Source organism: Microcebus murinus, chromosome 12 (genome assembly GCF_040939455.1).
Source record: "Microcebus murinus isolate Inina chromosome 12, M.murinus_Inina_mat1.0, whole genome shotgun sequence".
Classification (NCBI taxonomy): Eukaryota; Metazoa; Chordata; class Mammalia; order Primates; family Cheirogaleidae; genus Microcebus; species Microcebus murinus.
Genome location: NC_134115.1, coordinates 81,271,233 through 81,292,568, shown reverse-complemented (window position 1 = coordinate 81,292,568; position 21,336 = coordinate 81,271,233). Strand labels below are relative to the sequence as shown.

General features: G+C 60.0%; 1 protein-coding gene and 1 long non-coding RNA gene across 2 annotated transcripts in view; one reads left to right on the top strand and one right to left on the bottom strand.

Moving 5' to 3' along the window:
- Nucleotides 1-12,639, bottom strand: part of DAB2IP (DAB2 interacting protein) — a 187,878-nt gene extending 175,239 nt beyond the window's left edge. Inside the window, exon 1 of the mRNA XM_012771764.3 lies at nt 12,348-12,639. Coding sequence (XP_012627218.1) covers nt 12,348-12,387 — 40 coding nt within the window. The 5' untranslated portion in view covers nt 12,388-12,639. The remainder of the gene's footprint in view (nt 1-12,347) is intronic.
- Nucleotides 12,640-12,808: 169 nt separating this feature from the next.
- LOC142874314 (uncharacterized) lies at nt 12,809-20,840 on the top strand. The gene is made up of 3 exons (XR_012922138.1): nt 12,809-13,066; nt 18,562-18,620; nt 19,847-20,840. It is a non-coding gene; the product is annotated as an uncharacterized LOC142874314 (long non-coding RNA).
- The last annotated feature ends 496 nt before the right edge of the window (nt 20,841-21,336 follow it).

Here is a 21,336-nt window from a genome sequence, read left to right as displayed (position 1 = left end):
TTGGCGGCATAAAGGCCAGACCCTAGAGGGACCTGCCGGCAAGCCTGTGCCCAAAATCCCGCCTCTGGGGAATGAGCTACCCAGGAGTCTGGCCACGGAGCAATGGCATCTGCCCCTGTGCTCAGGGCTGTGGGGTCAGTCCGTCCTGGCACATTCCCTGGTGGCCAGAGGACAGGCTACTCCACACTCCCTCGCCCATTTGTTTTCCCTCTCTAGTCTTCTCCCTTTTCTGAAAGCATGTTTTTTATTCCTCCTTCCCTCCCTCCCACCCTGCTTCTGTCAACAAATTCTGGCTGGTCACCAGCTTTCTGTTCCAGGCCTAAAGCCACAGGGCACCAAGGCAAACTTGGAGGCTGCCCTCAGGGCAGAGCCGTCATCCAGAGACAGCGGCATCCTGGGGTGATTGGAGCCACCACTGCGCTAGGCTGGGAGGGCCTCCTGGAGGCGGTGGTGACCAAGGTGCCCCAGCATGTCAGTAGGAGTTAGCCCAGGTTGGGGAGGACTGCAGCTGGGGAGGAGGCAGGCATCTGGGCCCTGAAGAGAGGCGTGGAAACCGCAGAGGCTTAGTGAGCCCGGGTGTCTGAAGGCCTATCAGTCCTCAGTATGGAGTGGACACTGGGGACCATCGGGCATGGGCGAGACAAGCTGCCCAGGATGCAGGGAGTTGGTGGCCAAGGGCTCCAAGGAGCTGTTCAGGAGCTGGGGGAGGGGTCCTGAGGGTGGCCAGGAGCCCGTGAGGTTTTCAGCAGGAGAGGCAGGGCCAGGCCTGCATTTTAGGAGCTCATCTGACTATATGCAGCTGGGGTTGGGGAGATGATGAAAATGGGGCTCCCCCTCCCCTTTTTATCTCCCAACCCCCACCCTCTCCGACATGCTCCGAGAAGCCCTGGTTCCCTCCGAGACCCAGTATATGGACAGAGCGGGGAGCTTAGGGCTGTCTGCTGCTCATCCCAGCCTGGCCCCAGCCTCGAGCGAGGCAGCCCGGACCTCTTTGCCCCAGAACCACGGGTCTGGAAGGTTGGAAGCTCCATTTCCATGGCTGGGATGCTTGCTTTCAGGGTCCTCTGAAAATGGCCCTCAGGCCGAAGATCAGCTTCCAGCCCCCTTCCAGCCTCTTCTATCCAAATCCCAGCTCTGACCGGCCCCTTCTTCAGCCCTGCAGCCCCTCTTGGCCCCTGGGTGACTGTCCTCAGCGTCCTCACTGCCACCCGCAGTGCTGGGGAGGGGGAGGTCCTATCCCCAAACACAAGCTCTTTGTTCCACCACGAAGCTTGGCCCTCAGCCCTGCCCCGCTGCTGGTGGAGTTTCCTTGCACTTAATGAGCCAGGGTCAGCTGAAGGATGAGGAATGGGCTTCGTGGGGCTGGCGACAGGGGCAGGAGCACAGGTGACTCTGGCTGCAGCTTTGGACCCTGGCCCTCCCCTGCTCAAATCTCTTCCATGGGTCCCACTTACTCTAGGACAGTGGTCCTTAACCGGGGGCAATCCTGCCCCTCGGAGGACATTTGGCAATGTCTGGAGACATTTTTGGTTGTCATAACTGGTATCTAGGGGGTAGAGGCCAGGAGTGCTGCTAAACATCCTACAAGGCACAGGACAGCCTCTGTGACAAAGAGGTGTCTGGTCCTAAACATCAAGTGTGCGAAGGTTGAGAAACCCTGCTCAAGGGTAAAGCCCCTCACCCCCATTCCTCTCTGGCCTGTCTAGCCCCATGGCAGTCACTTCCCCCACTTCAGGCCAGGAACCTCCTGGAACTGACTCCCGCCTCTGCACCTCTGCTCGGGCTGCCCCCTTGCTGGGGTGCCCTCCCGGCTGCGCTCCACTCAGCTAAGTCTCATTTCTCTCCACCCTCTCCTACCTGCTAGGGCCCTGCCCTGCTGCCCGCACCCACCCCAGCTGCCCCTCCCAGAAGCTGCCTCTGATGCTCTGATCCCCTGATCCCGCCCCGGCCTTGGTCGGCCCGGCCCGCTCTGCCCCTCCCGTGTCACCCGTGTCAGTCTGGACCCCGGCCTCCTGCAGCGCTGACACGGCCCCTCCTGCCGCGCCCTGGAGCAGGGCCAGGCACCAGGCACTCAGTGCGGGCTCGGAGCAGCCGTGCACGGTGGGAAGCATGTGGGCTGTGGTCGGAACCAGGGTTCCAATCCTGATGCCGCCACTTCCTAGCAGTATGACCATGGGCAAATCGCCCATCTCTCTGTGCCTCGGTGTCCTGCTCTGTGAAATGGGGATAAGTTCTCACAGCGAGAGAGCTGTGAGCTCATGCACGAAATGCTCACGCACTTTGCCTTCCCATCTGGCTGGTTCACTCCTCAAGGTGCAAGAGCAGGATGATTAGAGTCACCCTCCTGCCACTCCCCCTGAAGCTGAGCTTGCACTGGGCTGCGGGGGACGTTGGGGGACGGAAACCTCTAAAGCCACCGCACTGGAAACTGGAGGCTGAGCAGTTCTGGTGAGGCTTCCCGTGCCCTCGAGCACCCACCCCGTGTGCCGCATCGGTCAGGAGCCTTTTATAGCCTGCAAAGTGCTTTTACTTGGATCAAGTCATTCATTCGTAATTCATTCAACAAACACGCAGCAAAATGTGCCGGAGCCACGGAGATGGGGCTCCAAGGTGCACAGCAGAGACAGACACAACACACTGACTGGTGGACCAGTGAACAAGGCCACAAGTGCGACAGGGCTGCCCCCAGAGGTCCTCTGGTCTGGGCGGGGTCTGGGTGGGGCCAGTGAGGCAGGAGGCCTGGGTGGGGGCTGTAGCAGGTGCAGGCAGGGGTGGGGTGTGAGCTAGGCCTCGTGTGTGCGGGGCAGGGGTGTGAGGACACTGATGTGAGGAGGGGTGGCAGGGATGGTGGGGGGAGGGGGTCATTGTCAGCCCCCCGCAGGCAGGTGGCTAAGCAAGAGGAGGAGCCTGCAGGTAGAACTGCCCAGGGATGGAGAGACAGGTGGGTGGGCTCCCAGGAGACGCCGGGGGTCCTCAGGGATGGGAGGGAGGCGAGAGAGTCAAACAATGGCAAACACAAATAATTACAACAGCCCAGGTGGCCTGAGCGCTCTCTCTCTGCTGGAGACAGACAGAATTCTGACGGTTCTCGGAATTTTTAAAATAAGAATTAACACTGCTACTCGTCTCGCAACCTGTGAGACAAGTACCAGCATAACCATCGATCCACAGATGGGAAAGCCAAGGGCGGAGAAGTCCCGTCATTTTCCCAGGGCCCCGAACCTGGCGAGTGGCGGGGAGCTGGTGCCAACTCAGGCTGCCGGCCGGGCCTTGCCCTGGCCGCTGGGGAGACGCCCTGGGCCCTGCAGTGGGGACTCCCTTGGTGGCCTTGGGACGAGCCGTGCTGGGGCAGGAGGAGATGCAGAGAGCCACATCTACGGCTGGATGTGGGCTGGGGGCTGGACCGGCGAGGCGGTGAGGAAGGGGTGGGAGAGCGTTGGGTTGAAGGGCAGGAGGCTGACTGGTCCTCAGGCCAGCAGGAGGGCAGGGGACAAAGAAACCTGGGGGCAGAGGGGCCTCCGCCATGGGGACAGGGGGCAGGGTGAGGCCAGCAGGAGGGAGGCAGAGACAGACAGAGACAGAGAGATACAGAGACTTAAACAGAGATATATATAGAGAGAGATGGAGATAGATGGAGACAGATAAAGACAGAGGCAGAGAGACAAAGAGACAGAAACAGAGACAGACAGAGAGATACAGAGACTGAAAGAGAGATACAGAGAGAGATACAGAGATAGACGGAGACAGAGATAGAGACAGAGTCAGAGAGACAAAGCGACAAAAAACAGAGACAGATACAGAGACAGAGAGAGATTCAGAGACTGAAACAGAGATACAGAGACAGAGAAATACAGACAGAGGCAGAGAGACAAGGAGACAAATAACAAAGATAGAGAGAGACAGAGAGTCTCTGAAATGACGACAATAGCCCCAGAACCGGGGGAAGGGACAGTCACCGCTACCCGCCCATGCCAGAGCTGGCGGAAGGAGGGCTGACGGGTCTCAGAGCAGGGCACCCACCAGAGCCCCGGTGTCCTGGCTTCCAGGCCCTGGAGTCAGCACAGCCCCTTGGTCAGGGACAGGCCTCTCCAGGAGGGAAGCCCCCACCCCGCCCCCAGCCCGAGGGAGAAGGATGCCGCCTGGGACAGCCAGAGGACCCCTGAGAGGAGCCCCAGCTTCAGGCTCCCGGGCGCCGAGCCCAGTGCCTGCTCCCTCCGCAGACCCCGCTGCCCTCCTGGCCTGTGGCTACCGCCAGTTTAGTGTCGCGCTGCGGTCTGGGGCTTCCGGCCCTCCACCCCCCCACGGAGCACTGCCACCCCGTGACTCCCATGCCAGCACCCCTCCTGCAGCCAAGTTTGGGGGAGGTGGGTGGGGTGGGGACAGGCAGTCCCTTCAGCTGGCCTTTTGGCTCCCCCAGGGAGGGAGCGCGGGGCCCGAGCCCTCACGTGGTCACTCACGGCCCCGGCAGACCTGGCCTGTGCAGAGGGCCCCTCGCAGGCGCGCATGCACGCCCGTGTGCACACGCACACAGGCGCGCTGGGAATGTAGGTCATGGCTGGAGTGCCTCGAGCCCGGGGTGGGGGGACCCAGCCATCCGGGCACACGCTTCCAGATTGGACAGAAACCTGTCCCTCCCTCCTCCTGCCGCTCCCCTGCGTCAGTCCGACCCGAGGCCCCTGCGGCATGTGCTCTGCTCCCCCCCATCCCACGCTGGGACTCTGGCTCTGCCGGGGGAGGGGCAGGGCTCCGTGTCCACACGGCCTTTTCTCCGTGTCTGTCTCTGTGCTGGACAGTGGGAGTCCACGGGAGATGGAGGGCTGTGTTCCAGGGCACAGCCACGAGCTGTCCAGGACGAGAGGGAGATCGGCTGGGGGTCAGGGCTGGCTTCCTAGGGGGTGGCCGAGCCCCAGCCGGGCAGTGGAGCAAGGCGTCCGCCAGCCTAGGAAGGAAACGGTTCTGACACACGCGGTGGGCCCCCGAGGCTCCATCCCTCCCCCTGGAATCGGGGCCCTCTCAAAGGTCACAGCTGGCAGAGCCGTCAGATTCCTCTACAGAGAACCACTGGATGGCCCTGCAGGCCCTTCAGACAGCAAGCCCAGGGTGTTGTTGTCCTTCCTACCCAGAACCTGCATCCCCCCCCCTCAGTGTGGACACCAATACCCGCCCCCATCTCAGCCGCCAAGTTTTCGGTTCAGCTTGCCCGGCAGTGCTCAGCCCAGAGGTGCAGACAAGCAGGGAAGCTGATGGACTCTACTTATCAGTGTGCAGGAGGATAGCAGAAAGCCCAGGGGCTCAGGGAACCCAAGCAAGGTAGTCCGGGAAGGCGTCCTGGAGGAAGTGACTTGAGCTAAGACCTCAGGTTGAGCAGGATTGGGCAGGTGGGAGGTGTAGTAGGGAGAGGTGAGAGGGAAGAATGTTCCAGGCAGGGGGAACAGCAAGTGCGAAGGTGAGAGAGGAGAGAGAGGGTGGCACACTCAAGGCAGAAACTAATTCATGATGGTGGCAATGGAGAGAATGAAGGGCTTGGCGTGGCTGTAGCTCTGGAAGGCCTGGGGTGGGCAGGAGCAGGCTGGGCAGCGGGCGCAAGGGGCGGGACTTGGGGCACCCAACGGTCAGCCGGGGAGGCCAGTGGCGAGAGGACCCTGAGACACCTGGGCCTGCAGGGAGAGGCCCTTCTGCCTTCTTGGGATAGGGAGGCAGCAACCTGGGCGTGAGTCAGGCCCCGTTTCTCCAGGGACTGAGGCTTGGGCCAGTGTCTCAAAACGGAGGCAGAACAAAACGCCAGGAACACACTGGGTGGTGGGACAGCTCGGGGGAACTGCCCGTGCTGCTGAGCGACCTAACGGAGATCTGCCGTCCTGCTCCAGGCCGGCTCCACAGGAGAAGCCAGCCCCACACAGCCACCGTCCAGGACAACATAAGAAGCAATTATCCGTCCTGCTTAGTGCTCACAGAGGAGGGGGCCTACGAGGCGGCTACTGCTGTCCCCACCCTTCTGGTGAGGTCAAGGCCCCAAGACCCTAGTGGCTCGGCTCACAGGAGGTGCAGCAGACGGAAGCCCAGGCCAGCGAGTGTCCAGTGCAGTCCAGGGCGGAGCCCCAGAAGCCTACTGGAAGCGAAATGCCTTTGCACACTGTGCACACACGAGTCCTCTGTCCTGCCAGGAGCCCTCCCTCAGGGTCCCCCAGCTCCTTTCTCCGGAGCTTTATCCTTATCCTGGCTCTGCAACCCCGGGCTCCCAGCACAGCCCCCTCCCCCAGCCAGCCTCCAGCTGCTCAGGCTGGTCACACAACAATTAGGCCCCTCCCCATCCGGCCTCATTGTTCTTCTTTATTGTCTTTTCTTCCTGATTTAGCCTCTTTCCAGAGTTGGGCTGGGGGCGAGGCTGCTCACCCACCTGCCCAGCCGGGAGGTTCACTGGCCCAGCATGGCTGCCAGCAGGGCTGGGGCTCTCCTGGGCACGGGAGAGGGCAGTGATGGGGACAGGAGGCCCTGGTAGGGGCGGGGGCAGAGGAGAAGACAGCCCAGAGTGGTGGAAAGAACACAGGAGCCTGGGAGTCCTGGGTTTGAATCACAAGGGTTCCTCACTGGCTGTGTGGCCTGGGGGCCTTCTCCCATCCAAGTACTCACCAGCCTGACCCTTCCTAGCTTGGAGATCGGGTGCATTCTGGGTGGTATGGCCATAGACCCTGGGCCCCTTCTAATCTTTGATTGTCTCATCTGAGTAATGGGGCTGTCCCCTCCTCTGTCAGGGGTCAATGGCCTCATTCATGCAAATTACGTAGCCTGGAGCCGGCACAGTGAGTGGGATCCCAGCTCTGCCTCTTTGGCCTCTTTTCTTCACCTGCAGAGTGGGGGCCTCAGGTGGGAGTGCGGCCTCTCCTCTGCCTCATCCTGGACAGAGCCCTTGCCTGAGACGGAGTCTAGATTCTGGCATCCCTTCCACACCTCAGGTAGGTCAGGCCGGTTTCAGTTCCACAGACGGGGAAACTGAGGCTCCATAAGGGCCCAGAGCCTGCTGAGTTAGCTGCATGGTGCAGCCAGGGGGAGGCGGGGAGGGAGGGCAGGCTGAGCAGATGCAGCCCTGGAGAAGGGCCGAGTAGGCCCAGGCTCAGAGTATGGGCTCCGTAATGGGACAAACCTACATGACTCCTGGCTCAGCCGTTTAGTAGCCGTGTGGCTTTGGGCAAGTCAATCACCCTCTCTAAGCTTCAGCCTCCTCCTCTCTAGCATGAGTGTGAGAAGACCCACCTCCCTGGGGCGCTGGGAAGGGAAGTGAGATGGTGAATGTGAGGCACGTGGCTGGGCACACAGCTGTTATTTGGGGTTATTTTATGATTATTAACTGATTGTTACCAGCTGACACGAATGCCCTGAGTGGCATCTTCACCCTCCCCCTCTCGGGGAGTTGCCCCATCAGGTCCCCTGACAGCTGTCAGCCCCAGATAGCCTTCTCTTTAGACCAACGGGGTCCCAACAATGGCCCTCTCTGCTGCTCGCCTTCCCCAGCTGAGCGGACGGTCCCCAAACGGCTTTGGCAAACACCCTGGGAGGCAGGCTTGCCGTGGCACACGGAGGGGCCTCCAGGGGACAGCTCTGGCACAGGGAGGGAGCAGGAGAAGATCCCAGGCTTGGTAGCTGGAGCCACCTGGGTTGGGGTCACTGCACTCACTGTGTGGTCCGGGCCGGGCACTTAACTTCCCTGACCCTGCAAGATGGCACCAACAGCAACCACCAGGTCTGTTGCGAGGATTCAGGAAGACAACGTGGGTACAGGGCCGTGCAAGGGGGCTGGCACGGAGGAGGTGCTCTGTGAACTTGGAAGTTTAGAAAATCACATCCATCTGCCTCTTTACGGCGTCTCCCAACAACCCTGGGGCAGATGTCCTTGCTGGTTATCGTCAGGAAGAAACGGAAGGTTCTGAGCGTCTGAGCTGCCTGTTCCACCCCCATGATTTCCAAAGCAACCAGCCCCTTCTGGAGCGTTCATCCCAGCCTGCTGTCTGAGCCCAGCTCCTCCCGTGTGACTCACAGACTCCCCAGCAGGTGTCCGCAGCTCTGGTCACTCCTCTGGAGGGAGCTGGGAAGCAGCAGGGCAGGGCTGAGTGTGCCCATTTGTCAGAGGAGGAAGCTGAGGCTGAGCAGGCAGCAGGGACTTGGTCCAGGCCACCCACGTACAAAGAGCTGTCCCTTGGGGCACGGACCCTCAAGTGACAGCTAAGGAACCAGAAGTCCAGAGGGGGAGAATGCTGAGAGTCGACACAGAGCAAGCTAAGGGCAGGGTCCAGCTTGTGCTGTTCATGCATTCACTCCCTCCCTCATTCATTCATTCATTCGTTCATCGAATGAATGAGTGTTAGGCGCCTTCTCAGTGCCAGGTGGTGGGCAACACCCCTGGAATGTCGTCGCAAACAGGACACGGCCCCCGCCCTCAAGGATCCTCTGGCTCAAGTGGGAGTCAGACCAGCGACCAGGCAATGGAAACGCACCCTGGCCGAGGAAGCACCCAGAGCTCCCGTTGTGGGCGGGCGGTGGCAGCTGCGACGTGGGAGACAGCAGGACCCAGGGGACGCGAGAGACAGCTTTGCAGGGTGAGGCTTGGCCACTCCCTCTTGTCCCCTTCCTTGGAAATCGCAAGGCAGATGGGGAGGACGTCTGAGCTCGACTTTTCACACAGCTCTAGGGCTGACACCAGATGGGACAGTCAAATCTTGTCTGCCCCTCACCCCAGTATACACACGGGGAAACTAAGCCCCATGCGCGAAGGGCTCAGCAGGGTTCTCACACACTTTCCAGTGCTCCTCTCCTGGCCTCCTTGCCCCTGACCCATGTGTGGAAGACACCCCTGCACCTGCGTGCCCCTTCCCCCAGCTGCGGCCTGAGCCCTCCCTGGCCTTGCTCTGGGGGGCTCTCACCTGCCCACCACAGACGGGGGCTCTGCTCAGTCCTGTCTGCTAAGGGGCCCTGGCCAGACTCCTCCTCTGACTCGGGCCTCTGGGACTTCCGTGCCAGCGGCTGCGGGTCCCCCACCACGCCGTGGCCAAACCTTTCAGCTGAACACTGGTGCTCGGAGTCAGAGTCCAGGATCCCCACCAGCTGGCAGGGAGGGGCCCACAGCCCCACCCCAGCTCTGCCACTCCTGGCCCTCTCCCAGCAAGGCTCCGGAGAAACCCCAAGGAGCTCAGCTCGCCAGTCCCCCTGCTTGCAAGTACCAGGGAGCCCACCAAAGTGTCTCCAGCCTGCACGCACCTGCTGTCCCTTCTGCCTTTCCTCTGCCCTTTGCTGGGCCGGCTGCATTCATTCACTCCCTCTCTCATTCAGCAAGTGTTCGTGGGCTGCTTACTGCGTGCTGGCCAGAGAGCTATACTCTGGGGTGCGGAGAGCTTAGAGATTAATGGGGGAGACAGGAGCTACACAAAACCACACAGTAATACTCAGTGCAAATAAAAACAGGTTCTAGAAAGGAAAAGAGACACTGGCAGAGTGGGATCTAACATGGGGATAACATGGCCTAGGGAGGGCTTCTCGGAGGAGGTGACTTGTCAGTTGATGTTGGGAAGAGGAGGAGGACTCAGCTCAGGGAAGAGTGACAGGAAGTGTGCTCCAGGCTGCAGGAACAGTCCCTGCAAAGGCCCTGAGGTGAGAACTAGCTCGGGGAGTGTGCAGAAGGTCAGATTGGTGCGGCTGGCACCTAGAGAGGGAGGGGAGGCAGACGCAGAGGCAGAGACCACATGGGCAGCAGGGGGAGGGGGAGGGGTCCAAGAGAAGGAGCCAATGGGAGGGACTGAGAAACAAATGGAAAACAAAAACAAAAACAAAAAAACCAGAGGTCCCAGAAGCCAGGTGAAGAAAGTGTTTCAAGAAGAAGGGTGAAGGTGTTTTGAACTGTCTATGCCCTATCCCACCTCTGGTTCACACGCTGAAGCCCGAAGACCCCCACCCCACTGTAACTGTATTTGGAGTTGGGGGCCCAAGAAAGTAATTAGGGTTAAATGAGGTCATAAGGGTGGGGCCCTGACCTAACAGGATTAGTGTCTTTTTAAGAAGAGACAGCAGAGATCCCCCTCCCTCCTTCCCTCCTTTCCTCCCTTCCTCCCTCCCTCTCTCACATGCAGGCACTGAGGAAAGGCCACGTGAGGACACGGTGAAACGCAGCCATCTGCAAGCCAGCAAGAGAGCCCTCACCAGAAACCGAATCAGCCACACATTGATCTTGGACTTCGAGGCCCCCGAACCGCGAGAAAATCATTTCTGTTGTGTGAGCCTGCCTGAGATATTCTGTATGGCAGCCTGAGCCACTAGCACGGAGGGAACCGTGGGCTTCTGCAGTGGAGGAGTCCCCTCCGCCAGGGAGCCTTCTGGACCCCAGGTGTGGGGCCAGGCCTTCCACGTGCCTTGACTTCCCCCATCAGAGCACTTGCCTGGGAATGTCACAAGGTTCACGTTGTTCTTGGAGCCCAAGGCCCCGTCCAGAGCCTGAAAGTATGTGTTAAGTGAATGAGGGTAGAACCAGGGCCCAGACTGGGGAAGTGACCTGCCAGGGTGGCCCTGCTCCAGGATGGCCCCTTCCGCTCTGGGCCTCTGGGGCTGGCTGGGTGGGAGCCGGAGTCTTGATAAGCCAGACCCTTCTCCAGCCGGGCTCCACTCCGTGCCTGCCTGCCCCTTTCGAAGGCCCCTCTGTCCCTCTGCCTGTTGCCCTGGAACCCCTCCCCTCGCTGCCTGACCTGCTTCCCGGGGATCAGCAGCCGGCTCCTGTGACAGGCCAAGACAAGGGGCTGATTGTACGCAGGGCCCTCAGATTAGGGTGGAGGCAGCCTCCGTTTCGGGCTATGGGTTCCTAAGACATCCCTGGACGGGGTCGGCTCCCCCACCACCAGGGTCTGCACCCTCCGTGGGGCGGCGTCCAGGCACCCGAGTGGGCCCACACCGGTCCCTGGGCCGAGCTGCAGGTGAACAGCTCCGGAGGCAGGCGGGCCTGTCCTGCACCCCGGCTGTCTGCCCCCGCCTCCCCAGGGAGCTCGTCACTCTGAGAGCAGTCTGGTGTCATCTGTCTGTCTCCCCTTCCAGCCTGGGAGCTCTTCCAGGGCAAGGGCTGCTCTGCTCTCTCTATTTTCTGCCCTGTCCCCTCCTCTTCTTCTGTCCTCCCTCCATTCTCGAAGCACCAAGGATTTGCTAGGATCAAACTCCTCATTCCATTCCTGCACCCCTGATGCTGGCACAGAGCCTGGCACACGGGGTCACTCAGTGTGCATCAACTGGACGCCCATCTGCCCGAAGATGCCAGGTCCACGGGCTGGGCCTTGCCAAGCTTCCCTGAGGGTGGCAGCTCCAAACGTGGCAAAGGGCCCCTCTCCCTGGAAAGAGCTGAGCTCCTGCAGGAGGAAGGCAATTTGGTCTTGAACCTGTGCCAAGCAGCCAGGCCCGGCTGGGGTGGGGGGAGTCCATAGGGACAAGGACTCAGGTTTCTTAGTGGAACTGTGGTCTCAGGAGGCCCTGAGCCCCTAAAAGGCTCACCCAAGCTTGGATGAGGCTACCCCCTCCGATGTCAACAGGGCCTTCTCCCTGCTGGGCCCCCAAACCTGCAGCCCCCCACACCCAGCCTCAGTCCTTCAGCCACACTCCTGCCCCCCTGCCTCCCAGCCAGCGCGTGCTGGGCGACCAGGCCAGGGGTGCGGCCAGGCTGAGCCACCCATGGAGCCGAGGTACCTGTGCCCCTGAAGCCCCACGCCTGCAGATACTGCCATGGAGGGAGCATTCTGAGTCTTATAGATCCCTGCCCCAGACTCTCTGCGTCCCAAACAACTTTTCCCAACAATGCACCCAGGGCTTCCAGTTGCCCAGGAGGCTGCGGCAGGGGCAGGGCCGGCTCCCAGGTGGCAGCCTCTGGGGCCCTGTCACTGGGAGAGTTTTCAGCTCAGCCCTGCCTTTAATTACAGGGTACGTCCCTGCTGCCGGCTCCATCCACACTTATCTGCAGGATCTCACTAATTGAATTCCCGCAGCACAGGGCAGGCCCAGAACAGTGAGGCAGACAAGCAGGGGGCTGCAAACTTCCCTTCCTTTCCCTCTTGGCCAAGAGCAAAACAGAAGCAGCTGAGAAACTGTCTCTCTCCCCTCTACTCTGCCAATGCCCAAAGTCCCAGGGGCCGCCCCGCTCGCTCAGGGACCCCTCAACCCTGTGCCCCATAGCCCAGGGCACCCGTGCCGACCCACAGGTCCCGAGACCAGACAGTGCCAGCTGCCTGCCCGCCTCCCCTCCAACTCTGTTCCTGGAGCAGGCAAAGTCCGCCGAGCAGCGAGGCTGAGGCTGGAGCCCCCAAGTCCGTGCTTTGCCGGCACAGCCTTACCGTAGGAGTCGTCTTGGTCCAGGAGGGAGTCGGGCTCCATGGCGTGCGGGCCCCCAGCCCCTGGCCCCACCTGATTTATGAACCGAGGCTGTCTCCATGAGCGTCTGGGTTTCTGCTTTTGTATTCCATCTGGCGGCTTTTCCAACTAGATGACTGGGTATTCCTGCAAACAGGCCCCTTTCCAGCCCTCGCCTTCATACAGTACATTTAAAGTAGCAGTAACCTCTTTTTCCTACCCCCGCAGCCTGGCTGGAAACATTAGAAGGGACCGAGGCAGCGAGATGTCTAAAATAGGAAGACGCCGGGACGGTTGGCCTGGCTGCCCGCGATGCTGGCGGCAGGGATCTGGCCCAGCTGTGCAGAGAGAAGGCAAGAGGTGAGGCTGAGCCGAGCTTAGCATCTAGAAGCCGGCTCTGGGGCGCAGGGCTTCTGCAGGCAGGGAGGGGGCCGGCCCACCATGGGAGGGGTGGGGGTCCACTCTGTTCACCACCCAGCGCCCAAAGCCCAGGGGCTTCTCCCAGGCCCTGCCGGAACCTCCCACTCAAATCTGTTCCACAGACATTTCCTGCGGTGTGGGGGATGCAGAAACTGACTCATGCATCCTTCAGTTAGTCGCTAAATGTGTTTTGAGCATCTAGTCCGCACTAGATGCCATGCCCGGTGCTGAGCTGGCACAGGGAGCAAGGAAGACACAGCGTCTGGCCTCGGGGAGCTCACAGGTAAACAGGTCACTGCAGTGCGGTGCGTGGGCCCAGGCTGAGGGAGCACAGGGAAGGGTGCATGGGACAGGCAGCCAGGGAAGGCTTCCTGGGGGAGGGGGCACTGCAGCTGGGGCCTAAATGGTGAGTAGGTAAGGAAGGGAGCCGGGTGAAGGAGGGAGCAGCCTGCACAACAGCCTCAAGCTGAGAGGGTGATTGGGGCATTCAGTGGCTCCAAGTAAGTTCAGGTGGTTGGAGCAGGGTGGGGGAGGGAGGTAGGTGAGAGCTGGGATAGGGAGGGAGGCAGGGGGTTGGGGTCAGGCAGGCCTGTGGGAGGGTCCAGGCCTGCCCCGAGGATGGTCCCTGGGAGTGACATGATCTGAACTGTCCTTTGGAAGGGCCTCCCTGCTACCACACCTGCTACCACACTTGCTACCACACCTGCTACCACACGGACGAGGGCAGATGGGGGGCAGGATGGACTGGGGAGGCCATCGGGTCACCAGGGAGAGTGGCCTCGCAGCAGCAGCTGTGGGAACACTGGGCACAGGCGGGCGGAGGAGTCTGGAGGCTGGCCCCCCGCCGTGCACCCCGCAGTGAGCACCCGGGGCAGGTGGGCACTCTGCTGAGTGTCTGTACATATTGTCTCATGGAATCCTCACAACGACCCCTTCTAGGAGAAACTCTGTCTGTCCTGTTTTACAGAGGAGGACAATGCAGAGAGGTGAAGGGACTTGCCCAAGGCCACAGCTTGTGAGAGACCTCCAGGGCAGGCCTGGACCCAGAGAGGGCACCGCCTCGGTGCTGGGAGGCAGTGGGGGCAGGACAAGGACACAGTAGTTCATGCTGCCTCTCCCTCTCCCGCAAGCCCGCCCAGAGCACAGGACAGTGCTGTGAGCTCATGAGAAAGGGACAGCTTCATTTGAGCCCAATCGGGGAAGGCTGCCTGGATGAGGCGGCATCTGACTGGGCAGAGAGAGGAAAGCAGGATTTGAGGGGCCGAGCAGGAGACAGTGAGCGCACCCCAGGCTGAGCGAATGGCACAAGCAAAGGCATGGGGGCAGGCAGGTGAGACACACAAGGAATGACAAGTGACTGGGAGGACGCCAGGGTTGAAGAGCAGGATAGGACTGGAGCAGGAGGGCCCTGGAGTGCCAGCCAGGGGGCGTGGGCTTGTTCTGGGGGCACCAGAGAACAACCTCCTTTCCAGCGATGCCCAGCTCTTCCTTTGAGCGGCCCCTGCACAGTCCCTCCCTGCTCCGCTCTTGCGCAGGAGAAACCTCTCTGTCCCCACAGCACGGCTGCAGCACTGGAAGCCGGGCCTGGGCGACCTGCTTTCTGGAGGCATGGCTGTGGTGCTGGGGCAGGAGGGAGATGGGACGCAGGGGCAGGCCGGAGCTGGCAGGAGGGTCCGGGCCAGGGGTGGCAGGGAGGGTGGCACCCACCCGGCTCCTCCAGTCACCCACAGCCGTCTGCCGCCCCCAGGGCAGCCGTGGCTGCTGACGTGGTTGGCCTGGCCATGGGGAGGCTCCTGCCGTCACCCCTCACCCCTCCTCCCCTCCTTGGATGACACGATCCCAGCTCCCAACCAACCTCCCAACCTCCGGCTGCCCTAATTACAGGGAGGCCAGCCCTGCCCAGGGCTGCAGGCACCAGGCTCCCGGTCCTAACCAGTGGCGGGTGGGGCGGGCTGGGGGTGGGGGCCTTGGAGGGAGGAGTCAGGCCCTTGGACCGCCAGCCAATAGGTGAGTTTGGGTCCAGCTTGCCCCAACGCTCCAGCACCCCAGGGGTTCTGGGCCCGTTTGCACGCACGCACCCGCCCTCTCTTTCTAGATGCAGCGTGGTGGGAAGTGGATGGGCCACCTGCATTTATACCCAGGCTCTGCCGCCGACTAGCCCAGTGACCCTGGCTGGGTGAACTGAGTGACGCAACCCCTGGGAGTCTCATGGGCAGAAGGGGCGGCTCGCAGCCTTGCCTCACAGGCGTGCAGAGCGGGTTACACGGATCATGAGCAACAGGGCCCGGGCAGGGCCGGGCGTGTCTCAGGCACTCAGTCAAGGGCAGTGCTCACCCTCACACAAACTTTTATCCTCTCCACGGCCTAGTGAAGGGAGTGTGGGAGAACGCGGGCCCATTTTGCAGATGAGGCAGCTGAGGCTCCAAAAGAAGGGACTTGACTTGGGAGCCTACGGTGAGGCTCAGGATGCAGCCTTCGCTCGGCTGTGCCCGCAGCCCGCTGGGAGCAAAGGCAGATCTTGGTGGGGGGAGCCCTGGCCCCCAGTTCTGGCTCTGCCTCTAGGCAGTGGCACCACCCAGGCCGAGGGGCTCTGCCTTCCCTGAGCCTCACTGTCCTCACCAGCCATGGGAACTTGGCGGTCCCGCCCTCTCAGTCGTTTCCCTCATTTTATGGTTCAGATTGTTTCAGTGCAACCCCAGCCCCTCCCTCCGGGGTTCATCGGAGCGAACATGCAGCACAGGCCCCACAGCTGCCCGCAGTGACCCCTCGGCACCTCCCACTCAGCGGGGGCACGGCACCCACCTAGCTGGGCCGCACCTGGTCCCAGCCGATCCCCCACTGACGGTCGTTCATGACGACACGCAGCTCAGGGCGTGTCTAGAATGCACTTCTGTGCACATCTGTCTAATGACCTCCTTGGGGCGAAACCCCAGATACGAAGTTGCTGGGTCAAAAAGGGCCTGCGTTTGTGGCAGCAAACGGCGTTCAAGCCCCTCTGTTCTTTTATTCATTCCGCCGGCCCTGAGCTAGGGCCTGGCATGGCCGGTGATGGACACTAGCCGGGCGGAGACACACGCACTGTCAGATGGAAAGGAGTAGCTATTCAAAGAATGGCGTGGGGGCTGCACAAGAAAGGGGGTGACATCTGAGCAGGAACTGACCTGCAAGGGGAGCCAGCCACGCAAAGCTCAGGCACCAAGCACGCAGGAGCAGGCAGGGCAACGGCAAAGCCATGGTGGGAGTGCGCCTGGGGAGCAGGAGGGTGGGGACGGTGGCCAGCGGGGCCGGGGCTAGGGGCCTGGCTGGGAGAGCGGTCGAAGAGGAGAGGGGAAGGTCCCCGAGGCCACTTCACTGAGAACCCTATGTGCCAGGGGAGTATGGGAGCCACTGCAGGTTGAAGCAGGGTGGGTGCCAGGGTGAGGGGAAAGTGGCCAGATAGGTGACCAGAGGAGACCTGGAGAAGCCAATAGGTCACTGCCTTAGTCTCCAGGGTGGAAGAGGCTGGGACTCAACCAGGGCATTGGCAGCAGAGGTGGAGAAAGGTTGACAGACTCAGGATATACGTGGGGACCTCCGTGCAGCCCAATGATCAGATGTGGAGGAAGCAAAAAGAAACACGTCCCGGGGGGACTCTGAGGCTTGAGGCTTTGGCCCGAGCAATTGGACTGGTCTGCAGGGGAGGAGAGGGCGTAGGGCTGGACGCAGGGAACTCTGCCGTGTGACGTTAAGTTTGAGAAATTTAGAAAGACACGTGTGGGGTTGAGGAGGTCACTGCTGGCTGCAGGATCGGAGCTCAGGGGAGGGCGGGACAGTGGGTTAGATCTGGAGCCGCAGCTCCTGGAAGCCCACTGCACCGCCCTGCCCCCGCAGCAGCAGGAAGGGGCCCAGATGTGACCTATGGCTCTGTGTAAAGAAAGGAGCTAAGGAGTCACCGATGGCAGCTGCCCCCAAGTCTGGCTGCATGGAGGGTAGGCAGCAGGAGGGAGTGGGGGCACGGGCAGAGACGACAGCACCTTGGCCGCCCTGCTGGGGAGGGTGCAGCCAGAAGGCTGGCACAGAGAGATGCCTGCCAAGTCCTGGGCTGGGCTGGGCTGGGCTGGGGAGCCAGACACAAAGGAAGACTTGAAACCCAGGGATCGAAAAGCTGGACGAGAGCAGGTCCAGGGTACAGATCTGCCGAGCAGAATCTAGAAAGCCTTTGCAGAGGAGGGGCCAGTCGAGTTGGACTGTGAGGGATGAAGAGGAGTTCTCTAGGCTGACTGGAGGAGGTGACGCTATTGCACATATCATGGCGTGGAAATGTCCAGAAGCCCGGGCTGTTTGTGCTTTCAAGTTATTTTCGTGCCCTGGTTCTGATTTTTTTAGCTAAATCCTGCCAAGGCCAAATGGAGCCTGTGGGGAGCCACAGTGTCTTGTTTCTCCTGGGACGCTGAGCCAGGCTGGAGATGACCCAGGGCCATGGCACTCTCCCCGACCTGCACCGCCCCCTCCGGGACACAGACCCAGGTGCAGCCCCGGGGCATCCTGGCTGGGTTTCTGCCAGTGAGGACAGGCAGCAGAGCTTAGTGGCGTGGAGCTTGGGGTCTGCCATCGGCCTGCCCGGGTCCAAATCCCAGCTCCCTGTTTACCAACTGGGTGACCCTGGGCAACTGATTTCCCTTCTTAGTGCCTCAGTTTCCTCATTTTAATTGAGGATCAGCATAGGCCCTGGAGGGCTGTTAGGAGAATGAATGAGTTAATTCAGATAGAACTTAAAGCAGGACCTGAGCCAGAGGAGGTGCTCAGTGAATCTAACACGTACAGCCCATAGTACGGCCTGCAAGGCCCTGCCCGATCTCCCCCTGCTCATCTGCCCTCCCTCCCCTCCCCTGCCCTCCCCTCCCAGTTCTCTGATCTGCCCAACACGTGCTCACCCCAGGGCTTCCCTATCTCTTCCTACCCCTGCCCCACATGTGGGGCCCTGGCCACATGCTACCTGCCTCCCGTGGAGGCTTCCTGGCCATCCCCTCTGAGACATCATGCCCCCCATGGTTCTCTATCTGCCCCTGCCCCAGCTTTCGGATAACCCATGCCACTGTGTCATGTATCTATTTGTGAATCATCCGCCAGCCCTGCCTCCACGCGAGCTCCACGCCATGTGCCCGGCTCCTAGAGCAGTGCCCAGCATGGTGGACCCCCAATAAATGTGTTGATGTAATATTTGTGGCATGACTAAGTGTTGACTGTCATTGTCACTCCCTCCCCATGATCCAGGAGCCCTTATGGAGGTAGCAGGGCATTTCATATGGAGATGCCCCTGTCGGTGGCTCTCCCTGCATCTTAAGGCTTTTCTGGTTGGCCTGGGTCCTCCCTTCTCATTAAGGGCCTGCACCCCGGGGCCGGAATGGGAGGAGAGAGACCAGAGGGTCTTCTACTGAGGAAGGCTGTACTGTGAGTGTGGTACCTGCCATGCACCCCACTCTTCAACCTTCCAAAAAGGTTTTCAGAGCCCATTTCACACATGGGAAAACTGAGAGGCTACACAAGTGGCTGAGAAGTGGCAGAGCTGGGGTTTGAACCCAAGTCTGCTGACGGGAAGTCCCAATTCACCCCACTGTAGCACCGGCAGTACCTCTTAGCCAAAGAGGGAAGGTCCGGGTGTATGTCTGGGTGGGGGTGGTAGGGAGCTTGGAGGTGGGAGAGAGCCAGCAAGAAAAAATGTCCAGGCCACATAGATCTGCTCCCTGTGGCCTCACTTCACATCCTGGACCCTCCAAGCGACCGTCCTGCTCCCTTCAGAGGCTGAGGCGGAGGGCCGGATTCTTCTAACAAGCCCTGAGCCAGCCTCGGGGACAAGGGTGAGTTGCAGGCCGGCCCTGTCACCAGCTCCACCAGGGCAAGGAGGGGCCATGGGACAGCCAGCTCCCTTCTGATGACAGCAACTTACATGCGTGCTCGCACGGGGCCCCTGTGAGTTCCCGTGTCCTCTCTGGGAATCCCAACCGCATTGTCCTGAGGAACCCGGGCCCAGAAGAGGAAGTGGCTGATTAACTTGTTGCAGGGGGAAGTGGCAGGCACGCTGCTCCTGGGCAGGGTGAGAAATCTGAGCCCTCCGTGGCGGTGCTGCCGTTGGTTCAGTAACTTGGCAACACCACCCCTCATCACACAGCTGAGCCGGGCCCAGACTCCGACCGCAACGCCCCGTGGCCGCCGCGTGCTGCACAAACGTGAGGCTGGGTTATCATTAAACAGCCTCAAACCTTTCCGGGAAGGAGGCGAGCTATAAATAAACGCCTGGAGTTAGGGGACTTCCAGGGCTGAGTGGACGGGGATGGTGGGCTGGGGTTCTCAAAGTTCTCAGAAACCACCAGTTCTGTGATGAACTAGGGGGCTGGACTTGGGATGTCCTGGCTGCTGGGTCCCACGGTCCTGCCTCGAGTTCCAGGAAGCCCTGGAGACGTTGTCGTCCCCTGGATTCCCGTATCGGGAACTCGATGATTATAGGAGGTCAGGGCAGGCATGAGACACAGGCTGATGAGAAGGGAGGGGGCCCTTCAGCATCTGGCAGGGGTAGCGTTCTTTGTCTCTTCCCCCAGTCCCCAGAGCTCAAGCTCTGGTGGGGCCCAAGAGAACCCCAAGCTTCCTGGGCCCTGGGTTGGAAGCAACTAGAGAGCTCATCCAGTGCACCTTTCAACAGGCCAGCAATCTTTTCCATGACATCCTTGATCCAAACTCAGCTTGCTTACCTCCCAGGATGGGGAACTCCCTACCTCTCAGGCAATCCTGGTCCTAGCCTTCCCCCCCACCCCCATTTGTACAAATGCATGGAGTTCATGTGCCATTTTGTTACATGCATAGATTATGTAGTGGCCAAGTCAGGGCTTTCAGGGTATCCACCACCCGAATAACATCCCTTGTACCCATGAACTAATCTCTCACCCTAGCTTTGTTCCCTGTGGTCACACAGAGCAACTCTGCCCTGGGGAAGCCCCTGAGATCATCAGAACCCTCCACATGAGCTCAGCTCTCTGAATTCCACCTGACCTCTCTTCCCCCCTCTCACTCTCCCATGCTTCTTGGCTAGTTTTCAGGTTTTGTGGCGAGTCAGGAAAAACCTCAAGAAGGCTGAAAGCGTTTACCGACGCGGCAATGACAGGAGTCCGTGCGATTCAGCAAACTTCAGCTAGGGACGATGCCAAGAGCTGGAGACAGAGGTGAATCAGAGTCCCTGCACGCAAGGATCTCTACTCGGATGGGGACTGGAAGGACGGGGAGGGACTCTCAAGGTGTCAGCTAGGCGAGGGTGGGTGGGTGGGTGGGGGGTGGATCAGCAGCACAAGTGCGCCCCCCTGGTAGAGGGGAGGGTTTGAGAGGGTCCTGTAGGAAGGCTAATTTCCTAGTGGCAGAGACAGCATTCAGGATAGATGAACACGAGACACCAAAGGCCAGACAGTTGGGCCACACAGCTGACGGATTTGCTTGGGACAGAAGATGTTATGTATCAGGGTTGGCAAACTTATTCTGCAGAGGGCCAGGTAGTAAATATTTTAGGTTTTACAGGCTATATAGTCACGTGGCAACTACTCACTTCTGCCCTTGTAGCTTGAAAGCACCGTGTACAATAGCGAATGAATGACCATGGATGCCTGCCCGTGACACTTTATCTGTTGACACTGAAATTTGGATTTCTTATCATTTTCTTATGTCACAAAACAGTACAGTATTCTTCTTTGGATTTTCCCCCCAACTACGAAAAAATTTAAAAACCATTCTTAGCTCACAGACTGTACAAAAACAAGCTATGTGGCCATGGGTTGCTGATCTCAGCGTTTCATGTTTGGGAGTACTAGGAGATTGTGCTGGGTGCAGAGCCAGGCATTCGGGGTTGATTTGGTCAGACCTTGGCGACAGATGAGTGATAAACTGGCTGCTAATCCATCGGCCCACCCTCCTTCCAACCCAACTGCCAATCAAACCATTGCCTGCCATTAAGAAGCTAGAAAAATGTGTGTTAGGATCAAGTGCTGACACATATGTTGGGACAATTTCTTTTAAAATGTGCATCCAATTACATTGAAATACAAGCTTATTGTTGAAAGAAAAGTCAATAAAGAAGTATATAGGCTAATCAGTGGCGGTTTCCTTTCAAATCCCCCCCCCCCCGCCCAGGGGTGACCTGGTTAGGATGTGGGTACGTGTGAGCCCAGTCTCTTTCTGATGCACACGGGCCTGTGCACACGCGCACACTCACGCTTACAGACTTCGTATTCACACCACACGCAGCTCATTCTACACGATTGTTCCAGGACATGCTTCTGTCACTTTGCAACTCATCCTGCATCTTCCCTTCTCAGCACTTGGATCCATCCTCTTTGATCTTCGTATTGTCTACCAAGCACCACTTGGTGGGCTGTGCCACCCTTCACCTCAGCGGTCCCCTACTGTCGGCTGTTTTCCATGGTTACCAGCAATGCTGCCAGGACCCTCCCGGCACGCATATCTGTCTCTGCGCACCGGGGCTTAGTGTTGGACAGGTTCTCTGAAGCAAAAGTGCTGTGCTAAAGGGCACAAGAA